The sequence below is a fragment of the Aythya marila genome (assembly GCF_965140915.1).
Source record: "Aythya marila genome assembly, chromosome: W".
NCBI lineage: Eukaryota > Metazoa > Chordata > Aves > Anseriformes > Anatidae > Aythya > Aythya marila.
Genome location: NC_139081.1, coordinates 18,671,579 through 18,699,075, shown reverse-complemented (window position 1 = coordinate 18,699,075; position 27,497 = coordinate 18,671,579). Strand labels below are relative to the sequence as shown.

General features: G+C 43.0%; 1 protein-coding gene across 1 annotated transcript; it reads right to left on the bottom strand.

Moving 5' to 3' along the window:
- Positions 1-209: 209 nt before the first annotated feature.
- LOC309889454 (zinc finger and BTB domain-containing protein 5-like) lies at positions 210-22,307 on the bottom strand (the record flags this gene model as incomplete). Its single annotated transcript, XM_082782312.1, has 3 exons — positions 22,207-22,307; positions 2,338-2,383; positions 210-2,220 (listed from the first exon to the last, which is right to left on the bottom strand). Exon 3 carries the CDS (start codon positions 2,214-2,216, stop codon positions 210-212), a length of 2,007 nt encoding a protein of 668 aa, XP_082638438.1. The 5' UTR covers positions 2,217-2,220; positions 2,338-2,383; positions 22,207-22,307.
- Between the last annotated feature and the right edge of the window lie 5,190 nt (positions 22,308-27,497).

Sequence of the window (27,497 nt, the reverse complement as noted above, 5' to 3'; positions counted from 1 at the left end):
CCACCACAAGTGAAGTAAATATGGCTTTATCGCCAATTTACAGAATCAAGACTTCTGTGTTTGTAACAATTTCACACACAAGAATTCACTAATCTATAAAGATAGCTTCTCAGACTTCAGCCTTGAACAAAATAGCATTAATATTCCTGAAATACTCCAGTCTTATAATTTTGTACTAGCATTCCCATAAAGCTATGGAGTGGAGGAGATTAAAGTAAAGTGCTAGGTAGATTGCTGCTCTGCCACCTCAGACAGGTTGTTTTGGAATGTTTATATAGGTGACTGGACTGGCTGAACCGTTTGCCACACTTCAAACAGGCATAAGGCTTTTCTCCTGTATGCACACGAATGTGCTTCTTGCAGTCTGTTAGAGTCAAAAAAGTCTTACAGCAGATCTTACAGGCATATTTACGAGCACCTTCTACAACCAACACATTGTGTTCAGATAAGGCTTTCTTACATTTTGAAAGAACATCGGCAGATGCCCTTGTCAACTGTGGTGGACCAGGTTGTGAAGGAAGTCCATTCTCAAAAGAAGTGGTTCCATTGATTAACAGCTGGGAACTGGAAGGGTTATCTTGTAGTTGGGAACTCCCAACAGAGGTCACAACAGGCATTTTGGGGGCTATGCGACGATAGCCAGGAAAACCACTAGCTCCACTTCTTATGGAACCCATCATTGTCCTTGACAAAGAGTGCAGGCCCAAGCCTGACTTTGGGAAATCAAGACCAAATTGTTCTGCAGCCCGGTACCCAGAAGTCTGTACACATGGAAGACCCATCATATCCTGCATTGGTCTAACAAAATGAGAGTCTGAAGGCTCACTGAATGGATTCTTTGCATGAGAAACCATAGCAGAGAAATGACCATTAGCAGTCCTGGACTCTGGACTCAATAGGTAAGAGGCATCACTATCCATTCTGCAGTCACTTATTGTATTTGGAATGTTGTCATTGGTATTTTGACTTGCACCCAAGTTGCCACCTCTGCTTTTATTCAGAAAATTTGAGATACTGAAAGTGGAATTATGTTCCAGGTTATTTGACACTTCCATAATATGGATGTCTTCAACCCTATCAGTACTAGACTGTGGATCAAAAAAGCTACGATCGCTGCTTTCAGGACTCAGTTCTAACTTCTCTGCAGTCACCACTCCTCCTTCCACTTCAACAGACTCACTGCCTTCTGCTTGAGAAGTGACATCACTCACTTCATCTTGAGGCTCTGGGGAACTCAAAGGTTCAGATTTAACCACCACCCCCATGTGTTCTTTTTCAGTTAGACCAACATCTGGATTTTTGCATGGGAAGTTGTTTTTCTCAGAAGTAGCTTCCCGATCAAAACAGGTTTCCACTTGTATTACCTGAGATGAGATAGATATCTGTGAAACGTTTCCTCTACTGTTGTCTGACTGGCTGGGTACTTGAGCATCTTCTTGAGCACCAGAAGACTGATCAAACATAATAGTATTATCCTCTTGTTTATCAGTAACAGCATCGGCCTTAGAATTTTCCACAATCTTCAGTGAATCTGGTGAAAGAAAATCTTCTCGTGAATGAACTACTGACTGCCTGCTCTCTGGAGTAACATCTGAAATGGACTCATCTACTGTAGGTCTGATTCGCTGTCTGGCCCGATCATCAGAAGACTGTTTACACTTGTGGAGAGTACATTGCTCTACGTTACTTCTCATTGATGAGCTCATGGTATTTGATTGCTCCTCTGTGCTTTGAGTGGAATTCAGTGCAGAGCTCACAATGTTGAGCCCGAGCTGTTGAAACATAAAAGATCTTTGGATGCGTGCATTTTGCTCCTGAACTCTATCATTAAGTGAAGACATTGGTAGCATCCTGGTAGTAAGGTAGTGTTTACACGCTTTAACAACAGAGTTCAAATGCAGGTGAGAAGCAGCAAGCAAGATATCCATTACATTGCTCTCTCCAAGCATTAGTGTAGAAGTGTACATCATATCAATCAGGGCAGAAAAGGCTTCTGCTGTCACCACTTCAGTGTCCAGTTGAATCATGTTCATAGTTTGATCACCCTCTGCTACAGTAAAGATTGCTCGGAAATGCGTGCTACATGCTGACAGAACAGAGCGATGGGCTTTGAAATGTCTGTTTCCCACCACAATGGCACAGTCACAGAGTTGGCCATGAAGCCTCTGGTAGTTTAGCTGCTGAAAGATTTGCTTGAAGTGTCCTGGAAAATCCATGATCCTATAAAATAAAGCAGAAGCAGCTATAATGATAAAAATAGATGGAGTTCAATTTAGAACACAGTGAGAACAGTTAAAAAAAAAGTGATAGCTAAGAGACAGATGACCAAAAACATACCTTACTTTTCCAATACCATATTGATATTATACTCCGTCTGGAAACCCTGTGAAGGAACACAAAATCAGAATCAAGACAAAAAAGCAAAGCAGGAATCTGTTATAGAGTTAACATGGTATAATAGCCAACAGTACATCAAATGTGTCACAGGATGCTCAATTGTGAGCTGAATAATGCAACATGGTTCCGTTAATTCCTGTCCAAACTAAAACACTCTTTAGTAAAAAACTTTTTACACTCTTTTAGTAAAACACTATTTTTTAGTAAACCATCCAATCCCCAATGTAAAAATTTCTACTTAAAAAGACAATACAGTCTTTGATAAATTGTTCAGATGATTATATATCCTCATATAGTCCAAACAAGGGGAAATGCTACGTCTTGAACATAGGGAGGAACAACCCCAGGCACTAGCATATGCTAGGGGCCACCCAGCTGGAAAGCAGTTTTGCAGAAAAGGACCCGAGGATCTTGGCAGACACAAAGTTGAACACGAGCCAGCAATATGCCCTTGCAATGAAGAAGGTCAGCTGCGTCCCAAGTTGCATTAGGCAGAACATTATCAGCAGGTCAAGGAAGGTGGTTATTCTCCTCTGCTCAGCATTGGTGAGACCACATCTGGAGTGCTGTGTCCAGTTCAAGGCTCCCCAGTACAAGAAAGACATGGACATACGGGAGAGAGTCCAGCAAAGGGTCACAGAGATGATGAAGGGACTGGAGCATCTGACATATCAAGAGAAAGTGAGAGAACTAGGATTGTTTAGCCTGGCTCAGGGGGATCTTATCTATGTATATAAATACCTGATGGGAGGGAGTAAAGATGGAGCTAGACTTTTCTCAGTGGCATCCAGTGAAGTATCCAGGATGAGAAGAAACAGGTACAAATCGAAACATAGGAAATTTCATCTGCACATAAAAAAAACTTTTTTTACTGCAAGGGTAGTCAAACACTGGACCAGAATGCCCAGAGAGGTTGTGGAGTCTCTGTCTTTGGAAACATTCAAAACGTGACTGGACAAGATTCTTGGGGATATTCAAAAGCCATCTTGACATGGTCCTGTGCATGGTCCTCTAGATGACCATGCTTTGAGCAGAGGGGGTTGTACTAGATGACCTCCAGAGGTCCCTTCCAACCTGAACTATTTTGTGTTTTTTATTAGCACACATGGAGAGACCCTGAAAATATTCACGATACTGTTTTTGAAATAATACATTTTGAATTGATATGAGTTATTCTGCCAACTGTAGGAGACCAGGTTTCATGTTAGAAAACCAGGTTAATGCCTTGTGTGCCTACATCCCCTGTGCAATAACCCAATCTTCTTTCCCCCTCAGACCTTTTCCCTTTTGGAATATCTTCAATTCTCCCTTACTTGCTAACTAGAGAAAGCACCGACTGTATATGATTCTGAGATAGGTCTGCTGATCAGCTGTTAGCTGGCCAAAACAAACAGCAGTTGAACACATGCAAAAACCTTCCATCCAGTGGGGACACTAGGTCTCCCTCTTCTACTCAGCCACCAGCTATCTAAAAAGGAAAGGAACTTTATGTATTGTATCAACTGAACCAAGACAGAGAAGGGATCGCTTTCCTGAATAGCAGTACAGCAAGATACAGTGATATTAATTAGAGTAACTTGGTCAAAATGCAGTAACACTAGCAAACACACACCACCACCCATAGAGGCAGCCATGACATGAATGCCTTGCTATACTATATTTTCAGCAAAGTAAAAAAAAACAAAACAAAACAAAACAAACAAAAAAACCACAAAACAAACAAACAAACAAAAACCAAACAACCCTATGCCTTAAGCTCCATATGTATCTTGACTGCAAGTATACAGAAAACACTGAGAAGTACAGTGTTCAGCAGCAATTATTTCAACCTCAAGGCTTATCATCAACAAGCTACTTATAAGCATCTATCTCCTTCCAGACCCTGCGCATTACTTTATATCATTTTGAAAGACAGAATCACAGAATCGTCTAGGTTGGAAGAGACCTCCAAGATCACCTAGTACAACCTCTGACCTAACACTAACCAGTCCTCCACTAAACCATATCACTAAGCTCTACATTTAAATGTCTTCTAAAGACCTCCAGGGATGGTGACTCCACCACTTCCCTGGGCAGCCAATTCCAGTGCCTAACAACCCTTTTGGTAAAGAAGTTCTTCCTAATATCCAACCTAAAACTCCCCTGGTGTAACTTTAGCCCATTCCCCCTCGTCCTGTCGCCAGGCACGTGGGAGAACAGACCAACCCCCAACTTGCTACAGCCTCCTTTAAGGTACATATAGAGAGATATAAGGTCGCCTGAGCCTCCTCTTTTCCAGGTTAAACAATCCCAGCTCCCTCATCCACTCCTCATAAGACCTGTTCTCCAGACCCCTCACCATAGTACATAGGCATAGTAAAATACATAAAATCCAAAAGGAAATGCATGGCACTGATAAAACTAATCTAAACAACTAAGGGACTAAATATTTTTCTGAAGATGATATAATATGCTATAGTCATTTCCCAGACTGAATTAAAGGAGAGACAACAGCATTGTACCCAATGAAGACAAAGACAGTATTTCACAATAGTCAAAAGATGAAGGTGGAATTCAAAAGAGAAGATGGGTTGTAGGAATGATCCAGTTATGACTAAGTTGTTCTCTTCCCCAGGAAGTGATAGGCATTTGAACCAGAGACAGTCAGGAAAATTGCTGTTTTGACCAATAGACTGAGAAATTTGAATTCTCAAAGGATCACTAAAAAGTAATCACATCATTTGCACACCTAAATCACACCTAAATCTTGATAGTTAATTTTTAAACACAGTAAAGGCTGAAATCCCAGGCCAAAAAGAAAAGTGATGAGGAAGGTGAGGTGGTGGAGTTGCTCTTTATATGAGTGAGCAACTGGAATCTATGCAGCTCTGCGGGGGGGGGGGGGGGGGGGCAGGGAGGGGAGCAAAGTGCAAGTTGAGAGCCTATGGGTGAGGATTAAAGGGCAGGCCAACAGGGGTGACATTGTGGTGGGTGTTTACTACAGATGACTGGATCAGGAAGAGGAAGTGGATGAGGCCTTCTACAGACAGCTGCAAGTTGCCTCACGTCTGCAGGCCCTGGTTCTTATGGGGGACTTTAACCACCCTGTTATTTGCTGGGGAGACAACACAGCTCAGAGTAAACAGTCCAGGAGGTTACTGCAGAACACTGAGGATAACTTCTTGACACAGGTGGTAGGTGAGCCAACAAGGAGAGGGGCATTGCTGGACCTGGTACTAACAGAGATGGTCTAGTTGGAAACGTGAAGCTGAGGGCAGTCTCGGCTGCAATGACCACAAGATGTTGGAGTTCAAGATCTTGCGAGGAGGAAGCAGGGCAAAGTAGGACCACAACCCTGGATTTCAAGAGAGCTAACTTTGACCTCTTCAGGGACATAATTGGAGGAATCCCCTGGGCCAGGTCCCTAGAGGGAAAGGGGTCCCAGGAAAGTTGCCTAATATTCAAGCATCACTTCCCCCAAGCTCAGAATCAGTGCATCCCTCAGAGAAAGAAGTCAAGCAAGGGGGGCAGGAGATCTGCGCGGATGGGCAAGGAGCTTTTGGGAAAACTTAGAAGAAGAAAGCATACATAATGTGGAAGAAGGGACAAACCATTTGGGTGGAATATAGGAACATTATCAGAGAATGCAGGGATTCAATAAGAAAGGCCAAGGCCTGGTTAGAATTAAATTTAGCAAGAGGCATCAAGGATAATGAGAAGGGCTTCTTCAAATACATCAGCAACGAAAGGAAAACTAAGGAAAATGTGGGTGCACTGCTAAATGAGGAAGGTGCCTTGGTGATGGCAGATACAGACAGGGCGGAATTACTGAATGTCTTCTTTGTTTCAGTCTTCACTGCTAAGGCTAGCCCCCACGCACTACCAACCCCAGAAACAAGAGAGAATACCTGTAGAGAGGAAGACTTTCCACTGGCTGAAGAGGATTGGGTTAGAGATTATTTAGGCAAGCTAGACACCCACAAATATATGGGCCCTGATGGTATGCACTCAAAGGTGCTGAGGGAGTTGGCAGATGTGATTGCTGGGCTGCTTTCTATTATCTATCAGTGGTCATGGTCATCTGGAGATGTCCTGGAGGACTGGAGACTTGCTAATGTGATGCCCATCTATAAGAAGGGTCGTAAGGAGGACCCAGGGAACTACAGGCCTTTCAGACTGAAATGTGACAGGAAAGGTGATAGAACAGGTCATCTTGAACGCAATCACACAGCATGTACAAGACAACCAGGGGATCAGGCTCACTCAGCATGGGTTCATGAAAGGCAAGTCCTGCCTGACCAACCTCATTTCCTTCTATGACCGGGTGTCCCTTCTGGTGGATGAGGGAAAGGCTGTTGATGTAGTCTACCTAGACTTCAGCAAGGCCTTTGACATGGTTTTCCATGGTATTCTCCTGGAGAACCTGGCAGCCCATGGCTTGGACAGGTACACTCTTTGCTGGGTTAAAACCTGTCTGGGTGTCTGGGCCCAGAGAGTGGTGAATGGAGTGAAATCCGGCTGGCGACCGGTCACGAGTGGTGTTCCCCAGGGGTCGGTGTTGGGGCCCATGTCTTTATTGATGATTTGGACGAGGGAATTGAGTGCGCCCTCAGTAAGCTTGCAGACGGCACCAAGTTGGGGGGAAGTGTCAATCTGCCGGAGGGTAGGAAGGCCCTGAAGAGGGACCTGGACAGGTTGGGTCGATGGGCAGAGGCCAATGGGATGAGGTTCAACACGGATAAGTGCTGGGTCGTGCACTTTGGCCACAGCAACCCCATGCAACGCTACAGACTTGGGGGAGAGTGGCTGGAAAGCTGTGCAGAGGAAAAGGATCTGGGGGTGTTGGTCAATGTTCGCCAGAACATGAGACAGCAGTGTGTCCAGGTGGCCAAGAAGGCCAACGGCATCCTGGCTTGTATCAGGAATAGTGTAGCCAGCAGGACCAGGGAGGTGACTGTCCCCTTCGAGGTGAGGCTGCACCTTGAGTACTGTGTTCAGTTTTGGGCTCCTCGCTAAAAGAAAGACATCGAGGCCATGGAGAATGTCCAGAAAAGGACTACAAAGCTGGTGAAAGGTCTGGAACACAAGTCTTATGAGGAACAGCTAAGGGAGCTGGGGTTGTTTAGTCTGGAGAAGAGAAGGCTCAGGGGAGACCTTATTGCTCTCTACAACTACCTGAAAGGAAGTTGTAGGGAGCTGAGGGTTGGCCTCTTCTCACAGATAACCAGCAATAAGACTAGAGGGAATGGCCTCAAGTTGCACCAGGGGAGGTTTAAGTTGGAAATTAGGAGAAATTTCTTCTCAGAAAGAGTAGTCAGACCTTGGAACAGGTTGCCCAGGGAGGTGGTGGAGTCACCATCCCTGGGGGTCTTTAAGGAAAGGTTGGACATGGTACTTAGGGACATGGTCTAGTGGGTGTTATTGGTGGTAGTGGTATGGTTGGACCAGATGAGCTTGAAGGTCTTTTCCAACCTTAATGATTCTATGATTCTATGATTTAGCTTACAACAGAAATTATAATAAATATATATTAGTATAGATAATGCCTGTTTCAAGAGATTAAATCCATATGACAAACTCACATGTAGATAAGCCTTTAATTTGGGTTTGCTTACATAGTTGATTTACCTTTGATTTTGTTAGTATGTATCTAACTCTTTAAAGCTAAAGTATATGAATTATAGATAGTAAGCTACTACATTAATGCTCTTGTTAAGGAACAAATCATCCTAGTCTATTCTAATTTAATACTCCGAGCAATGTTAAAGTTGAGATTTTTATACATGAGCATTTGAGAAGTAAAAAGCTTTGTTTAGGTCAATATATATTATGTGTTAGCTACACACAACATTCATCAAAATGTACAATACTTTGGGTTATTAAATACGTGCGATGCAGTTAAGTCAATACCAAGATTATATTTTTGAAATGCTTAGTTCAATACATCATCTGATTTTCCCTTTTTGGTTCAGTGATGCTTCGCATTTCAGCAACAGCTAGCCACAAAGATTCCCAAAAGTACAAAAGAGATACAAAAGAAGTGTCACAAAGATTCACAAAGAAGTACTTGCAGGCTGTACACCTATATTTAGGATAAATGGCAGGGTTTGGTTTTGGTAGCAGAGAGTGCAGAACAGATCTGTCCATGCATAGGCCGTGAACAGCCAGCTCAGCAACTGATGAAAGCAACTCACCACATGACAAAACTTCACCCTGAGTAGCACATGAGAATTCTGTACAAAATTTTGACAACAGGTGGTAGCAGCTAGGGGCAGGAGACATGAGGACACACATGAGGAAAAATGGGAATCATAGAATCATTAAGGTTGGAAAAGACCTCCAAGATCATCTGGTCCAACCATCCCCCTACCACCAATATTACCCACTAAACCATGTCCCTAAGTACCATGTCCAACCTTTCCTTAAACACTCCCAGGGATGGTGACTCCATCCTGGGCAACCCATTCCAATTCCTAACTACTCTTTCTGAGAAGAAATTTCTCCTGATTTCCAACCTGAACTTCCCCTGGCACAACTTGAGGGCATTCCCTCTAGTCCTATCTCTAGTTATCTGCGAGAAGAGGCCAACCCCCAGCTCCCCACAACTTCCTTTCAGGTAGTTGTAGAGAACAATGAGGTCTCCCCTCAGCCTTCTCTTCTCCAGGATAAACAACCCCAGTTCCCTCAGCTGCTCCAATGAGATTGATAAGCTGCATATTTGCTACCCTGGGACAATGGCCTGCCGCGTTTTTGACAAAATGCTGTCCTTTTGGTGAACTTTTCCCATTATAATATCATAATACCATAACACACCGCCATTCCAAAAGCTATCTGCTTCTAAGGTGTAACCACGCCTCACTGAGCTTGCGCTTTAAATTTTTCTATTCTGTACCTTTAAAAGCAAAGCTAGAAAATTTCACACCAATTGTAACAAAGGCATATATGACTAGAGTTACTTCACTCAAGCTCAAGATAAAAAAATAATATAAATTATCTTAAGGGAGAGCAGATGTTAGGGAAGATACCATCACGTAAGGGAAGACACCTTCTGACTTCTGGGATCAGTTGATGGGCTGAGCGTCTCTTGCCCCCCATTGGGATGCCTTTGAGTAAGATTTGAACACTTGGTTATGCTAAGTGCCTCCCCGGGAAACTTAGAAATCTCTATAGAGTTGCTCTATATCTTTTAACGCATATATAGCCAGGCGGTATTACTCATACACTTAGCATTTGCACGTGTTTTGCAGACAGTGAATTTATCACTGGCAATCCAAAGAACCTGTGTACCTGTTGCTTTAATAAACTGCACTACTCATTTTGCACTCACATGACCAAATTCTTTAAATGTGGGCGCACTAGTTCATGGAACACGACTAGACTGAGGGTGTCTTACATTATTTATACATCTGTAACTGTGATAGTTCACTACACTGAACTAATTCTTTATCCTTTTTTATTTAAAAGATCCTACAACCTTTTATGAAAGGTTAAGTGTGACTGTTCTGAGCTGAACCTAGCACAAGTAATGCATAATTAAGTTGTACCCATTCTTGGTCTGGTATAATGGTCTTCCTCCCAATAGGATGTTTTTGCTGAAAAAAAATCTATCCTCTCTACATCAAACTATTAAGCAGAAGCTTTAGACAAGCAGCTAATAGCAAGTAGTGAAAAGAATGTTCCAGCAATTCGTGTCAATAGAGGGCTTGAAGGGTAAACCTTGAGTCTCTGATATCTGGGGGGGGGTTCAGAATAACTGCTAACTATTGTGACTATTGCATGGGACACTATGCAAGTCTCTGATATCCAGCCAAGAGATTCAGGAGAAGGGGAAAGCTGAAGGACAACTAAAAGACAAAGCTTGCATGGGACGCTGCGTAAGTCTCTGATATCCAGCCAAGATGGACAAAGGAGAAGGACAAGGACAAAGCCTGGGAGGAAGACTACGAGCCTTCAGCACGAGAGACCCCCAGAGGGACCACCGGAGACTGATACGCATGCGCCAGTGGGAGGGTTCGGATTCCAGGAACTAGTTATAATAACCCTGTCTTTTCTAGGAGTAGTAATGAATATGTATTAGCCTAGGAGCATAAAAACCATCTGCCTGATGTAACTTGTGTGCGTGTTGGAGGAGCCCAGACTCCCCGCGCACCCAGCACTGTTTACTTGCCTTTTATTGACCCCATAAATAAACCTTATAAAGCTAAATTGACTCCGAATTTATAACAGTAGGATGGGGGAGAGAACTGGAAAGATAAAAGTGTGAGAACTCGTGTTGAGATAAAGACAGTTTACTAGGCAAAGTAAAAGCTGCACACACAAGCAAAGCAAAACAAAAAATTAATTTGCTACTTCCCATTGGCAGGCAGATGTTCTGCCATTTCCAGGAAAGCAGGGCTCATCACACATAATGTGTTTTTTTGGGAAGACAAATGCCGTCACGCTGAACAACCTCCCTTTTTCTTTCCCCCAGCTTTTATTGCTGAGCATGATGTCATATGTTATGGAGTATCCCTTTGGTCAGTTGGGGTCAGCTGTCCTGGCTGTGTCCCCTGTGGAATAATTGCCTGAGGTGACTTGGGAAATTAAACTAATATTCACATTTTAAAGAAAATATACAGCACTGAAGAAGCTTTCAGGGTGGAATTTCATTATAATACCTAAACATACCCAACTTCTTGTGCAGCCCCAGCCTCCTTGTTGGCAGGGTGGTATGATACCATCATGACTTTTGGGTTCAGTTGACAGGATGAGTCTCTCTGACTGTTACATCGTTCTTGGTTTGCTCAAAAAGAAAAAGTGGGAATTGTTGAGGGATTTTTGAAACAGCAAAGATCCCATGGCTTGCTGCAGCTGAGCAAACCAAGCTACCAGGATGACTACGAGAAGTTCCCATGACAATGTTCCCACATCGCCCAATTGAGGAATTTAAAAAATATTGTTGCCAGCAGCTGGCTTCAAGGACGGGATCTACATGACTGCTAATCACAAGGGGGTTGTTTTCTTGCAGGTGGGGTTGTTTTCTTGCAGTTGTTTGAGTGCTTTTGACCAATAATCTTGTGTGAGACACTATCCGCCCCTGTTAAGTTTGCTATAAAGGTCAGGCTATTTGGGTAACAAAGGGAGAGCATGGTCTGACCATACTGGTGTCTGTTGTGTTTTTGGCCATTCTTCCTACAACACCCATAGATCCAGAAGAGAGCAAGTATGCTACAGCCTGGTTGGGACTAACGGAATCACCTGCCACTCGTGTATTTAATTTAATTAAGTATTGCAATCAATGGTGGCCACTATATAAACTAAATGGCCACTTTATGGGTCAATCGACTATAACGCTGTCGTGGTTTAACCCGTCCGGCAGCTAAACACCACACAGCCGTTCGCTCACCCTCCCCCCTCCCTCTCTGGGACAGGGGAGAGAAATGGAAAGTGAAGCCCGTGAGTTGAGATAAAGACAGTTTAATAAGACAGGAAAATAATAATAACAATAATACAATGATGATAATAGTACTACTAATAATAATATGTACAAACAAGTGATGCACAATGCAATTGCTCACCACCCACTGACCGATGCCCAGCCTAACCCCGAGCAGTCCGGCCCCCTCCCCCGGCTAGCCACCCCTATATATTGTTTAGCATGACGTCAGATAGTATGGAATACCCCTTTGGCTAGTTTGGGTCACCTGTCCTGGGTCTGTCCCCTCCCAGCTCCTGCTGCACCCCCAGCCTGCCTGTTGGCAGGACAGAGCAAAAGGCTGAGGTGTCCTTGGCTTGGTATAAGCACTGCTCTGCAACAATTAAAACATCGGGGTGTTATCAGCACTCTTCTCATCCTAAGCCAAAACACAGCATTCCACCAGCTACCAGGAAGAAAATTAATTCTGTTCTAACTGAAACCAGTACAAACGCTATTTTGCAATTGATGTTGTTTTTGAGGAGAGAAGGTAAATAGGATGAAATGTAGTATACTGATATGTTGTTTCAGCATCTTAGAGGGAAAAGGAGTGGACTTAAGTTGGCCGCTGACTGAGCCTTTGGTGTTGGCATGAGAAAAGTACAGGCTGAAGAAAGATAAAGGAAGTGTTAAAAGGGTTGTTGAAGGTGTTAAAGGTGTGGCATGTAGTATTTAACAGTGTCCTGGTTTCAGTTAGGACAGAGTTAATTTTCTTCCTAGTAGCTGGTAGGGTGCTATGTTTTGGCTTAGTGCCAAAAGAAGTGCTGATAACATGCTGATGTTTTAATTGTTGCAGAGCAGTGCTTACACCAAGCCAAGGACTTTTCAGCTTCTCACTCTGTCCTGACAGAGGGCAGGCTGGGGGTGCAGCAAGAGCTGGGAGGGGAAAGACCCAGGACAGCTGACTCAAACTGGCCAAAGGGGTATTCCATACCATCTGACGTCATGCTAAACAATATATAGGGGTGGCTAGCCAGGGAGGAGGAGGAGGGCCGGACTGCTCAGGGTTAGGCTGGGCATCGGTCAGCGGGCGGTGAGCAATTGCATTGTGCATCCCTTATTTCGTACACATTATTAGTAGTAGTACTATTATCGTCATTATTATTTTCCTGTCTTAGTAGGCTGTCTTTATCTCAAGTCACAGGCTTCACTTTCCCGTTTCTCTCCCCATATCCCAGGGAGGGAGGGGGGAGGGTGGGCGAACGGCTGTTTAGCTGCCGGCTGGGTCAAACCACAATACAGAGCTGCTTGAAGTTGAATGAGCAGGGAAAGAGGATGTAGGAATGTTAATAGTTCCGCCTCAACAAGAAGCTGAGATCTCAAAATCACGGGTGTGAGCCCTCTGGGGCAGAGGGACCATGATAGGTCTGAGAGAGTTGTCATGGAAACAGAAAAGCAGCAAACTCTTAAAACAGCCTGAGTTTATGAGTGAGCTCAGATTGCCAACGGGACCGCTCAGGGTTGACGATTGCTCAGTTGACGATTGCATTCCCCTGATTGACCCCCCACTGAGACCATAATCACCCCGGAAATAATGAACGGTAAATACCAAAATCTGGTTAAGTTGAGAATCTGTTCCAACAAGGTTCAAAAGAAACCTCTATGGAATTTCTGGACCAACTTTGAAATGCAATGGAAAAGAAAACAAAACGAATTTGGACCTGGCTTCAGAATACAAACAGAGGCAATTGGCTAGCCTCTTTCTAGGGCAATTGGCCCCTGATATCAGAAAGAAATTGTCTAGGGCTGCAGGCAGGAATGACAGGGACCTAGAACTTCTACCCTAGCAGGTCCACTGGTACTCTGACCAGGGGACACACTTCACATCTAAGGTGTTACGGGACTTAACCACTGCCCTAGGCATTAAATGGTAATACCATACTCGATGGCATCCACAAAGGTCAGGATGAGTTGAGAGAATTAATCAAATGATTAAACAACAATTGGCTAAATTAATGATTGAAACCCAACTGTCTTAGATAAAATGTTTGCCATTGGCATTATTGAATATTAGGACTATGCCCCATAGTGAAACGGGTATCTCACCTTATGAGATATTATATGGAATGCCATATTCCCAAGGAATGCCATTGGATTATTCATTGATAGAGAATTATGAAAGCAAGAAATATGTGATCATGACAGGGAAACAACTACAACAACTAAGGGAAAAGGGAATTTTAGCACAAAACGCCCCACTGGGGTTTGCTATTCATAAGATACAACCAGGAGACAAGGTCTTAATAAAAACCTGGAGGGAAGAACCATTGAACCCCCAATGGGAGAGACTGTACCTTGTTTTACTACTGAAACAGCTGTGAGAACAGCAGAAAGGGGTTGGACCCACGCATCCAGAGTAAAGGGACCAGTAACTACCAAAGCTTGGAGGGTGGAGTCCACTCCTGGGGAACTGAAACTAAGGCTAAAGAACGACTAATATTCTGGCAACCAGGCTCTGCACAAATTAAGGGCACCAGATAAAGAGGACAAGTCTGAAGGGAGGAAAGGGAGAAGGCAAGACTGGGGCAGGACCTTCCACTGCGGTGTGTATGGTCTACCAAGGGAGCCAACCCCTATGGGTATTGACCGCCGAGTGAGAGGGTGTGGTGGTTTTACTCAGGTGGGCAGCCGAGCTCCACCACAACCACTCTCTCACTCCCCCTCTCCTCAAAGAGGAAGGGGGAGAAAATACAACACAGAGAACTCGAGGTTTGAGATGAGAAAGGTTTAATTAAAGGGAAAGGGAATGGGGAGAAAAAAGAAACAAAAGAAACAATAAGGCCGCGCGGAAGCACAGAGAGAAGGGAAAAATTTATTCTCTACTTCCCATCAACGAGCGATGTTCGGCCACGTCCTGGGAAGCAGGGCCTCAAAACGCGTAGTGGTTGTTCAGGACAGCCCCCTCCCCCATGAGAGCCCTCCTTTTTATTGCTGAGTGTGACATCAGGTGTTATGGAATATCCCTTTGGTTGGTTTAGGTCAGCTGCCCTGGCAATGTCTCCTCCCCATCACTTGCCCACCCCCAGCCTGCTGGCTCTTGGGGGCTTGGAGGGAGTCCTGATGCTGTGCCAACACTCTGCAGCAATAGACACAACACTGGAGTAATACCAGTGCTGTTCCAGCTACGAGTGCAGAGCACAGCACTGTGTGGGCTGCTGCAGGGAAAAGGTGACTCCAGCTCAGACAGACCCAACACAGAGGGCCTCGACCAGACTTCTCCTGCACTAAGGTCAGGTCGTCCTGAGAAAAGTAACATAAGAACCACCTTATATATATATATATACACACACACACACGCACACACAGAGTTGTGATTAGTTTTCTAGGAGCTGGATCACCCCTACAGGCTGAATGGTAACACAAGCCCAAACCAACTCTGAAATCGGGCCCAACCCCTTCATTGAAGGCGTTTCCCACACCCTCAGGATTGGATGGTGTAAAAGGATAAGAAATGCTATACTTCCTGGTATTGTTTTTACAGGGGCAATTGAGCCATGGGCAAGAATGGAGGAATAACTTTTTCACTCTGGGGGAGGAAGTGGACAAGGCCTTTAACCTTAGTAATGTGGGAATAGAAATGTTGTTTTTGCAGAGTTACATTGTTTAGAAGGAGGGAATGTGGTACTGAGATATGCTTACAGTGATAAGAAAGCTTAGCAGGCGACCTTGTAAAATGCAGACAACCAGACTCCTTAGGACAATTAGGTGAAAATCACGGTGTCAAGTCAGATAAGTGAAGAAACTATACCACTTCAAGCAGTAAAAATGTCAAAAGAAATTTGAAATGTAACAGGCCGGCGACTGAAGGCCATGCATTGTTTGTGAAGCATCAGATAGATTGTGAACCTGGATTCCCCACTCAGTGGGGAAACAGGGGAGGGTCCTGCCATCAAAAGGTATATAAACTGTGTTTTGGAACTAGTAGATGCGCTCTCTCCTGCTTGTGGGGCGCCCGCCATTGCAATCGCGAATAAATTACTACTTCACTGAGATCCTCGCCTCAGCCTAAGTTATTGGCTACGGAGTGTTTCTCACAGTAACTGCTGGGTTTGTGGAGGACCGGGGGGAACTGAAAGTTGGCCCTGGGTAGCTGGCCTGGTTCAACCCAAGTGGTGGGTTAGTAATTTGAGTGATGTTCATAATGGGACACAATTTTGGAAAGAGGAAGGAGGCCCGTGGCAATTGCACTCGTCAGATCGGGGTATATACTGTTTAAACAGGGGATCAAAAAAAAAAAAAAAATCAAGGGGATTTAATTTTGGGTGAGAATAGCCCATGAGTTGAATTGTATGATGTTAATTGCTATATAATATTATCTGTTATCACTGCTATGGCTACTATATGCTGAAAGGGAAACAAGCTACTGGTATGTAAGGAACTTGAGTAGCTACTGTTTGACATTAGAAAAGTAAATTCAGGGAAGCCTTAGGCCACAGTATGAGCTCTGTGCAACCCAAACCTGGTATGTAGTGGTGATTGAGCACCTTTTAGTGGCATTGTGTTGGGGTCTGGGTGGCATGTGCTGGCCAAGGAAGGCACCAGATGAGAGCCTGTCCCAGGAAAAAACAGTAGCCATCCTGCCCTGCAACAAGCAACTGCCAATCTGAAAGAAAATAACACATATTTCAAGAACTGAGTGGACTATAGCTGATGAAATGAAGATTGCATGGTTACAAGAACCCAAGGAAAGTTATGATCATGTTCCCACCTTCCAGGCACCCAGCTTGAGCTCATATATGGGTACCATTAAATTCTTGCTGCTTTAAATAAGAATCAACACTTTGAATGAATTCTGGATGCTGCGGAGACCCATTCTGCTAGGGGAAACAACAGAACACCATAATAATACCATATCAACGGTATTACAACAAGTATTACCCAGATTAATGAAAAAATAATTTTGGGTGAGAAAAAATAATGATGAAAAAATAATTTTGACAGTCTTTTTTTTTTTTTTTTTTTTTTTTTTTTGAAGTCTGCCTTCAGGAAATCTAAGGTAGCAATTTTACTTTTACCCCCCTCCTGACTCCACCAAGAATAGAGAACTCTACCATTTCATGGTCACTCTGCCCAAGACAGCTCCCAACTCACCACATCTCCCACCAGTCCTTCTCTGTTCATGAAGAGCAGGTCTAGCAGGGCACCTCCTCTGGTAGGCTCACTAACCAGCTGACTCAGGAAGCTGCCTTCCGTACACTCGATTGATGGAGCAGCTAATCTCAGAAAGACACATGAAGGACAAGAAAATCATCAGGAGCAGTCAGCATGGATTCACCAGTCAGCTTGCCTGACCAACCTGATAAGCTTGTACAATGAAATTACCAGCCTGATGGATGAGGGGAGAATAGCAGATATTCTCTACCCAGACTTCAGGAAGGTATTGGAAACTGGACCCATAAGATCCACATGGACAAGCTGTGGATGCATGAGCAAGATGAGCAGATAGTGAGGTGGACTGAAGACTGGCTGAAGGGCTGAAGCCAAAGGGTGGTGATCAGTGGCACAAAGTCTAGTTAAGTCCAGTATCTAGTGGTGTACCCCAGGGGTCAATACTGGGTCCAAATTCTGTTCAACATCTTCATTAATTATCTTGATGATGAGGTAGAGTATACCCACAGCAAGTCTGCACATGACAGAAACTGGAAGGAGTGGCTGATTCAACAGAGGGTCATGCTGTCATCCAGAATGGCCTGCACAGGCTGGAAAAATGGTCTAACAGGAACCTCATCAAGTTCAACAAGGGGAAGTGCAGAGTCCTGCACCTGGGAAGGAACAACTCCAGTTGTTGTACATGCTGGGGGCCACCCAGCTGAAAAACAGCTTTTTAGAAAAGGCCCTAGGGATCCTCAGACACCAAGCTGAACACAAGCTAGCAATGTAGCCTTGCAGCAAAGAAGGCTAATTCTATCCTGGGCTGCATTAGGCAAACAAAGTATTACCAACAGGTCAAGGGAGGTGATCCTTCCCCTCTACTCGGCTCTAGTGAGGCCACACCTGGCATCCTGTGTCCAGTTCTGGGCTCCCCAGTACAAGAGAGACATGGACATACTGGATAGAGTCCAGTGCAGGGCCACGAAAATGACTAAGGGACTGGAATCTCTCTTGTATGAGGAGAGGCTGAGAGAACTGGGGTATGTGTGTGCCTCAAAACAAAGTTAGATATATCAACAGCTCTAAGGGTTTATACAGACTCAGCATAAACTACAACTTCCACAAATTATTTTAACCACCATTTAACTCACTTCCTCCATCCATCCAAAAACTGAATACGTGTGCCATCTTCATGTTACCTACAATACTAAGCAAGAGGCACTCTTGGGACTTTTATTTCACATCTGAGAAATAAAGCAAAGCAACAGCTAGTGACTTTCAGCACCTGACGCTCAAGCTTGCAACAGTACATTTGCAATATCTGCTTAATGTGGTTTTATGCATAGTTTAACATGCACAACTTTTCTCCTCAGTGTCAGAGAGAGTTAGTTACCATTTGCCCAGGAATCAGAGGAAACTCTGCTCTGCACTGCTCAATTTGCTCCTGATAGCACAAACTGTCCAATGAAGAGCAAGAGATTTCTATCTGGCTCAGGAAGCTTCCAATGTTTTATCACCATCTGGTAAGTACTGCAAATAGTCTCTGTGAGACCAACTTGCTAGTAAAAAACAGCAGCACAGTCTGCTAGCCACAAAGAGCACGTTTAAGGGAAAAAATAAAAAAATCTTTTTGTGAATTATTTTTTTTATTAAAAGAACACTGCTGTCTGAAGCAACCAAAGCTATCTGATATCAGGGTGCATGCCCATCCACTTATGATTTTTGTCTTCTAGATCACTTATCTCCAACCCTGTTGTGCACCACCTCTCAGTCATGGTATCACACTTGAAAGCATGACATACATTAAGAGCCTAAAACATTTAACTCCTGCATTCTGATAGGCCTTGACAATTAAAGTGTTTCCTGTTGTAACTTCAAATAGAACATAAGACAGACACTGAACACTGGTACTTGCTAATTTTCACAGAATCACAGAATTGTCTGGGTTGGAAGAGACCTCAAGATCATTAAGTCCAACCTCTGACCTAACACTAACAAGTCCTCCACTAAACCATATCGCTAAGTTCAACATCTAAATGTCATCCCCTCCAGGGATGGTGACTCCACCACTTCCCTGGGCATCCCATTCCAATGCCTAACAACCCTTTTGGTAAAGAAGTTCTTCCTAACATCCAACCTAAAACACCCCTGGCACAACTTTAGCCCATTCCCCCTCATCCTGTTGCCAGGCACGTGGGCACATTTTTGGCCACTACCTTTATTACTTGAGCTTCAAAAATCAGTATTATAGCCTTTATATGAGTTAGTCTTTAGCAAGATCCAACGTGTTTTTCTAGTCTGTTATATGAAAGCACAATATTTGCTAGGCATTAATAGAAAATTGGAAGTGAAGTTCTTAGATTCCATTCTTGAATTCAGAACTTCTTAAATAACAAATATCACTTGTGCCACCTGCACAGAAACTACATCAGTTTTCAACATGAGTTTTAACTTCCAAGCTGCATCCACATAATGGATTCAAACAAATAAGACTGCATTACATTTGAGACTTACTATGCGTATTTGCTTTTGAACTTCTCAGAAAGTGTTGCAGTTTAACCTGATAGGCAGCTAAGCACCACACAGCCATTCACTTCACCACCACCACCACCACCCACACACAATGGGATGAGGGAGAGAAAGAGAGGGGAAAAAAAGTTTTTTAAAAAATGTGTGGATTGATATAAAGAAAATATAATAGGGCAGGAAAGGAAGAGAAATAATAATAATGATGATAAAAAAATATACAAAGCAAGTAATGCACTGTGCAATTGCTCACCACCTGCTGACTGATGCCCATTCCATGCCAAAGCAGCAGCCCCCACTCACCCCATCCCAGCCAGCCACCCCAGTTTTATTGTTCAGCATGACATCATATGATATAGAATACCCCTTTAGCCAGTTTGGGTCAGCTGTCCTGGTTGTGTCCCCTCCCGGCTTCTTGTGCATCCCCAGCATCTTTGCTGGCGGGGTAGCACAAAAAGATAAAAAAATCTTCAACTCTGTGTAATGAAAAAAAATAACTCCCTCCCAGGCAAAACCAGGACACAAACTCATTTAAATTTGAGTTAATTTCAAAAATTTATCTTCTGATCATGTGGCTCAAAGCATTAAAAGCTTGTTATAAATCATTATACCAATACAATTCCAGACATTTTAACGTGTACCAAAGAATCAAACATTTTTCATTTTTTCAAAGGTCAAACATTTTTTAAAACCATGTTTTTAGCAGTTACACAAAAGTGTTAAGTGTTTTTTCCTCAGTTCAAATGTTTTAATTAAACAAAAAAAAAAGTCTACATGACCTTTGCTTTGTTATTTATAAGTTTACAAAATACATCATCATCAACATGATTACCAGCTTGACCTCATTAGCATCAATGAAGAAAAACTAATAGCTAGTCATGTCAACATGACAGATAATACATATTTATAAGAAACATCTATAATTTGTGTAAGACTTCTATGCTGATAGCATATATAAACACTTTTCCATGTGAGTAAATGTTATCCTCCACAACATGAACTATTTATGAGCAACTGAATAATGACTATTGAAAAAAAAAAAAATAGTTCTTCCTAAAGTGTCACCTAAAGATCTTTTTTATTAAAAATTCCAAAAAGTGAAACTAATTTTTGGAGGGAGAAAGACTACTCATTTCTCCACCTGTTTTTGAGTATTCAGTATACCTCAGCATATTCAAGTCATAGCTGTTTTAGATCAACTTGAATGTTCAAATTTCATGTATATCTCTAGAAATTCAGGGTTGTATCTATGGTTTATCCTTGCAGAATTACTAAATGGAACTGTAACATATTCAGCACTATATTTCACATAGCTATCATCATCTGTAAAGCAAGCAAATACTACAGGTTTGGGGTATTTTGTGCATACGTTATCTCAATTGTTTTTTATAAGCGTGACTTGCTCAAAAAGTTCTAAATCAGAGATGAAATACCAGTTTCATTTCACTAGTGTGTTCTCCCCCTCCGACCTTTTGTTTGTGTTAAATGGTATTGAATACTCCCTTTTGGCTTTGGATTTGCAAGACAACTAATGGTTTGAACATGACAACTGCATATTGCAACAAGAACTTTTAATCTACCAAGAGGAAGCCTAAACAATAACTCAAGCATACAGTCAAAGAGTATAAATAAAGTATCTGCTGCTTTCTAGGAATTACGTGCTAACCTTCAGTTACTTTTTACAAAAATCACATCCTCCATTATCTAAAGAAATATTCCTACTTAATTTCTATCACTTCAGCACCATTGGCTGAATGGAGAGATCTCAGTGTTGCAAGCCTCTCATTCATATGATGCTGTCAAAATGAAATCATTCAAACTTCTCACTCCATGGCACCCAGATATTTTTCAGCGTATGTACTGCTACGTCATTATGCATGTTATACTACCTACAAAGCCATACTAACATGGTGAAATTTAGGCGTTGCTCATGCCCAAAAACTGCCTATAAAAGGTGCGTTCATTCCCCATGCAAGTCAGACACTACAAGCATGGAAGAGAAACCTCAGAGCACTGTCCCCATTGACTTGTCCTTTTACCTTTTCCCCCAAGAAATACACACGTGCTTATGAAAGACCGCCTGCAGAGCATCACTCCCTTCCCATGCAACTACTCAGGCTGAAGTTTCATTTGGGCCCAGCAGAAGTGCAAGCGAGAGGATGGTAAAAACCCCTGGAAACACCAAATAGAAGGAATAAAGTACTACAGAAAACTGAGAGAAAGGAAAGAAAGGAAAGAAAGGAAAGAAAGGAAAGAAAGGAAAGAAAGGAAAGAAAGGAAAGAAAGGAAAGAAAGGAAAGAAAGGAAAGAAAGGAAAGAAAGGAAAGAAAGGAAAGAAAGGAAAGAAAGGAAAGAAAGGAAAGAAAGGAAAGAAAGGAAAGAAAGGAAAGGAAAACACACACAAAAAAAAAAAAAAAACAAGGCAGACTCAGTAAAGAGGACCTCACGGCTACTTGAAGGGATACAAGGTGCAAGGGGAGAATACCAGAGAGGGAGATACAACCCTACTCCCTACCCGAGACACCTCTATGTTACTTCCCAAAACACGTCTGGATCACGGGTAAAAGACACGGCCCACTCCCCCTACCGCCAGCTAATCAAATCGACAATAAACCACCTCAGTCCACTGATACACCCACCCTCTTCACATTCACTAATTCACGCTCCGGCACACATACGTGAGCCAGACACTCCCCTGTCAGTATAAAACAATCATCTGCCTTTGCCAGCTAATACTAATCACCGCCCGTCTACCTCACCTGTAGTCCCCAAACCGTTTCTCTTTATATCCAGATGGAAAAAGCTCCAGAGAAAGAAAAAGGCCAAAAATAGCTATTATTTTCAACACCAACAATTCCGCCTCCAATTCATTCTGATTCTGACCACTTCCAGACACAGACATCCGCAGCCTCACCAACACCCGGAAATAGTATCATCATACCATGATCCACTCAGTACTGAAGGGGTGGGGCAAATAAAAGAAAGCGTCCACATCTGCAGGAATAGGAAACCACCAGCCAATCATACCTCCATTCACTGCCTCGTGGCGCCTTACACACGGGATCAGCCAATCAGTAACATCATTACTGGTACACTATTGGGGCTGCTGGAGGTTTATAAATCAGCTGCGTATTTTTCTTTACTTTTTGATTATGGGAAGAAAGTTTGTAATTTTCTCTTTTTGTTTTAGCTGTATCTTGTTACATTAGAAGTCTTTGAGCAAGGCAGCAACTACTAATGTAGGTGTAAGGGACTTGGGGTGGGCTGTGTCTTCAGAGTCAAAGGGAGCACGTCAACAGCCAGAACAGGTCAGTCTTGCATAAAAAGGGGGACCTTACCCAGTATCAGCAGTGCTGCTTAAACCTGCCCTTCTGTGGTGGGTTTACCCTGGTTGACTGCCGGATACTCACCCCTTATCCCTGGTCACTCTTACTCCCCCTCCTCAGTAGGACAGGGAAAAAATAAGATGGACAACCTTGTGTGTTAAGGTAAAGGCAGTTTAATGAGAAGAAAAGAAAAAAATCGAACATAAAAACCCCATGTTGGGTTGAGGTGAGAGAGAGATGGTACAGGGATATTTCTAGATCTCAATGAGAAAGGCCTGACAACAAATGGCTTAATAAAGTGTCTGTTTTAATAATAGAGAATAAGAAAAGGAACATAAATAGCGAGTAAATCTTATGCCCCTTCAGATGCTGGGAATTCCATGTTCATGCAGTATCAGACAGAGCCTAGATAGCTTTCCCACAGCAGGCCATGCAGATTCTGTCTATGGAAGGAACCTTCTCCTCTTTGACTGAGCTATTATTTAATTTTCTTACAAGAAAACAACTTTATTCATAAAGGATGTTCACATGTGAACTTCTTGACTTTGCCTGTTGATTAGCCCTGAGCTTGGTTTTTGCTCTCTTCCTTAAATGGTGTTTCACTGATGTGCCAACTTCAGTTGAGTTACGCAGGCTGTTTCATTTTCTTCTTATTTTCCCTTTCCTTCTTATCTCCAAGGTCAGTTGACCACATCTTGCAATCCTTCCACTGCTCCCTTTGTTTTAGCTTATTAGTGCTTAAATAAGCAGAACATATAGTACAAAAATCCCTTACTAGGCAGGACATATAATACAAGGTTCCTTCCATGATATCAATATTATTCAGGCCAAGAGATCTATCTGTATCAAGAGTACAGACTATTCAGTTTAACTGTGATGTGTATCATTAACTCCTTGATGTACAATAGTCTCCTGGACAGGATCCCTATACTCCCCCTTGGGTTTAGCTTTTCATTTGCATTGGGGAGGGAAAGACTTACTGAATAATAAGATAGATAATAGTCATTCAAATAATTGTTAAGTGTTAAGGATGTTATGAAAGCCCCCAATCCAACAGACTCCAAGGCCCAGTTATTCCTCCTTCCAGGCTGCAGAAGCCCAGTCTGGTGTGCTTATGGACCCGGATTTGTCTGTCCCAGTCTGATGGATATGGCTACTGCTGTTCCCATTTTCAGGTCTGGCCAGTAGAAAGGCTGAGCATGTATCACAGAGAATAAGAGAGAGACACAGCATTTGTGACAGACAGATACAGTTGTAGAACTATAAGCTCATTGGAATTCCAGCAACATGGTGGGATAGCTCTCATGACTGGAGCATTGCAATGGAGGGATACAGGTTCTTCAGGAAGGATAGGTCAAGATGTGATGAGGGTCTTCCTTCCTCATCCCTCCTGTAAAGGGAAGGCTTCAATGCATAGAGCTGTGCCTTTGGGGCACAAAAAAGTTGAGAGCTTGTAGATAAGGATTAGAAGCCAGAACAGCACAGCTATTGTAGTAGGTGTCTTCTACAGGCCTTCTGCTTAAGAAGAGAAGGCAGATGAAACCTTCTTTACACGGCTAGGTAAAGCCTCACAGTCACAGGCCCTGGTATTCATAGGTGATTTCAACCACCCCAGTATCTACTGGAATGGCAATATATCTGGGCATAAGCAATTTGGGATATTTCTGGAATGTATTGAAGACAATTTATTGATTCAGATGATCAATGAACCAACTAAGGGAAATACTGTGTTGGACCTACTAGTCGCAAACGGGAAAACTGCTGGAAAATGTAAAGGTCAAGGGCAGCCTTGACCACAATGACCATGAGACTGTGGTTTCTAAGAACCTGATAGGAGTGAGCAAGACAAACAGCAGAATTACAACCCTGGACTTCAGAAGAGAAGACTTTAGCCTATTCAGGGACCTACTTGGGAGGATCATGAGAGAAACTGCCCTGGAGGGCAGAGGAGCCAAGTAGAGCTGTAGTCGTCAAGGACATCCTCCTCAGAGCACAAAAATGGTCCATTCCAATGTGCAGTAAGCTGAGAAAGCATGGCAGAATGGATGAACATGAAGCTCCTGATAGAGATCAAATACAGAAAGGAAGTACATAGAAGGTGGAAGCAAAGACAAGCTACCTGGGAGCGTGAGAAAAATCTCAAATAATTTTCTTCAGACAGGATCTTCTGTGAAGCTATTTTATTCACGATTGCAATGGCGGGCATCCTGTCAATTAGGAGTGCATTATAGTAAACAAATCATAACCTTTTATTCCCTATTACCCAACACCTGATCACCTCCCCTGTTTCCTCATTGGCTGAGTACTACAGGTTCACAAGCTACTCGACGCTCCTCTATACCATATATGTACAATTTTAATTTTTTTCAACCCTTTAATTTCTCCTTTCTTATGTTTTGAGAACTTGTGATCTTTGTTTTACTGTTCCCACACTGCTCATCCTGTTTTTCTCAAGCTTCCACCTTATTTGGGAACAGTGAGGCCTTCTACTGTCCACTTATCTACTTAGCATTTCTCCTTGTTATGACTACACAACTACCTTGGAATACAGAAAAGTAGTGAGGAATGTGAAGGGCAACAAGAAGAGCTTCTATAGTATGTTGGCAGCAAAAGGAATATTTAAGAGAGTGTGGGCCCATTACTCAGTGAGGCAGGGGACCTAGTGATCAAGGACATCAGAAAAGTCATTACTCAATGCATTTTTTTCTTCGTTTTTTTTACAGGTAAATTCTGCTCTCAGGTCCCTGAATCTGTTAGCACAGTTTTGGGAAATGAAATAGTAACACAGTAGAGAGAGTTAGGGAGCACTTAAGGCAATTGGACATATACAAGTCCATGGGACCAGATGGGATGCATCTGAGGTTGCTGAAGGAGCTGGCCAATGTCACTGGGAGGCCACTGTCTATCATCTTTGAAAGGTAGTGTCAATTGGGGGAAGTTCCTGGTGGCTGGAAAAAGGCAGATGTCAGGTCTATCTTCAAGAGGAAGGATCCAGACAACTACAGGCTACTCAGCCTTATCCTCATTCCCCAGGAAGCAAATACTCTTAGAAGCCATTTCTAAAGAGATGAAAGACAAGAAAGTGATTGGGAACAGCCAACATGGGTTTAGCAAGGGCAAATCATGCCTGTCCAATCTCATTGCTTTCTGTAATGAAGTGACTGACTCCGTGGAAAAGTGGAAGGCAGTGCATGTTGTATACCTTGGCTTTTCATTAGGAAAACAAATGCCATAATTATAATTCTGAATGTGTCCTGTCGTGTCGTGTCTCCCCCTCCAAATTTTCTCCTTCTTTCCCCCCCTCTTTTATTACTGAGCTTTATGTCATATGGTATGGAATATCCCCTTTGGTCAGTTGAGGTTAGCTGTCCTGGCTCCCAACTTCTTGTGCATCCCTCTAAGACTAAATCTAGAAGACTTAGTGGTCTTTTAGTCTGATACTAAATACAAATGGGTCATTTGTTCCCCTTCTAGAAGAGATGTAGTATCCACAGCACAGTCCTTTCAATGCAAGTAGGAAAGGTGCAGTTTGTTTACATGCTGTTTTGAAACCCAAAGTTGCTTGGCTTTTTGCAGGTATGCATAGAGGATATGTATCCTTGCTTACCGAGCAAAAAGAGCATCATAACACCCACAAGTCCCTTCTGGCACAAGGCTGCACCCAGGCAGCTCTGTGATTAGTTGAGAGGAAAAGGGAGATGGGGTGGGGCTTACTTCTCCCAGCTTCTCCTTCTCTTGGTCACGTGTAGTTGACACAAGTTGGATTTCTGTGCTGCACATCCTACGTCATCTAGTGCATAAGGTGGTGGATATAGCATCCAGTTAGGTTGACAACAGTGGTGACATCTGTCTCCAAATTGCATTTCCAGGTGTTATAAATGAAGTCTCAACTCAATCTGAATTTAGTAATATTTATAAAAGGAATATTTATAAAAGGTATAAAAGGCAAGTAAACAGTGCTGGGTGTGTGAGGAGTCTACGCTCCACCAACAAGTACACACAAACATCAAACTTCTAAATATACAGAACATTGCTTTTACATACTAAACCCAAGTATGCCTATACAATCAGAAAAGGTAACAAACAATACTTTAAGTTCCATAACTTAACAGCCTCCATTTTTCCATTCCTTTTCTTGATTACAAGCAAGTCTCCATTTTCCATTCCTTTTGAACAATATGTCTCGCTTTAAGTTGTCAAGCAACTCAGCCTTCGGGCCTTATGTATCCTAATCTTCCCAGATCGAAGAAAAGCATATCCATCTCCTTTTCAAGGCCAATAGGGCCTGGGTCAAAAGGCATGTTCAGGTCACCAGGGGGCGTAACAGCAAAAGCCTTCGATGGCTGTAGCAGCAGAGGGGCCGATGGCATAGCAGTCGGATCAGTAAACAAGCCCGCAGTTCCCTGTCTGGCAAACCACACGTTTGTGATTGTGGTCCCACATGGCTCTTTAAGGCCTCAGAGACTGCTCGCCAGGTGCTGAGCAATCCCACCACAACCTTGTCATTTTTAGTTGCAGAGTCCCACACCTTGACCTCAGTTTGGTCCCATATTTCAGGCTCATAAACTGTCTGATTGTTAATAAGGAGAATAAGCTGTAAGGTTACCAGGACAGTCTTTGTTTCTAAGTGTGGGAATAGAAATGTTGTTTTTGCAGAGTTACATTGTTTAGAAGGAGGGAATGTGGTACTGAGATATGCTTACAGTGATAAGAAAGCTTAGCAG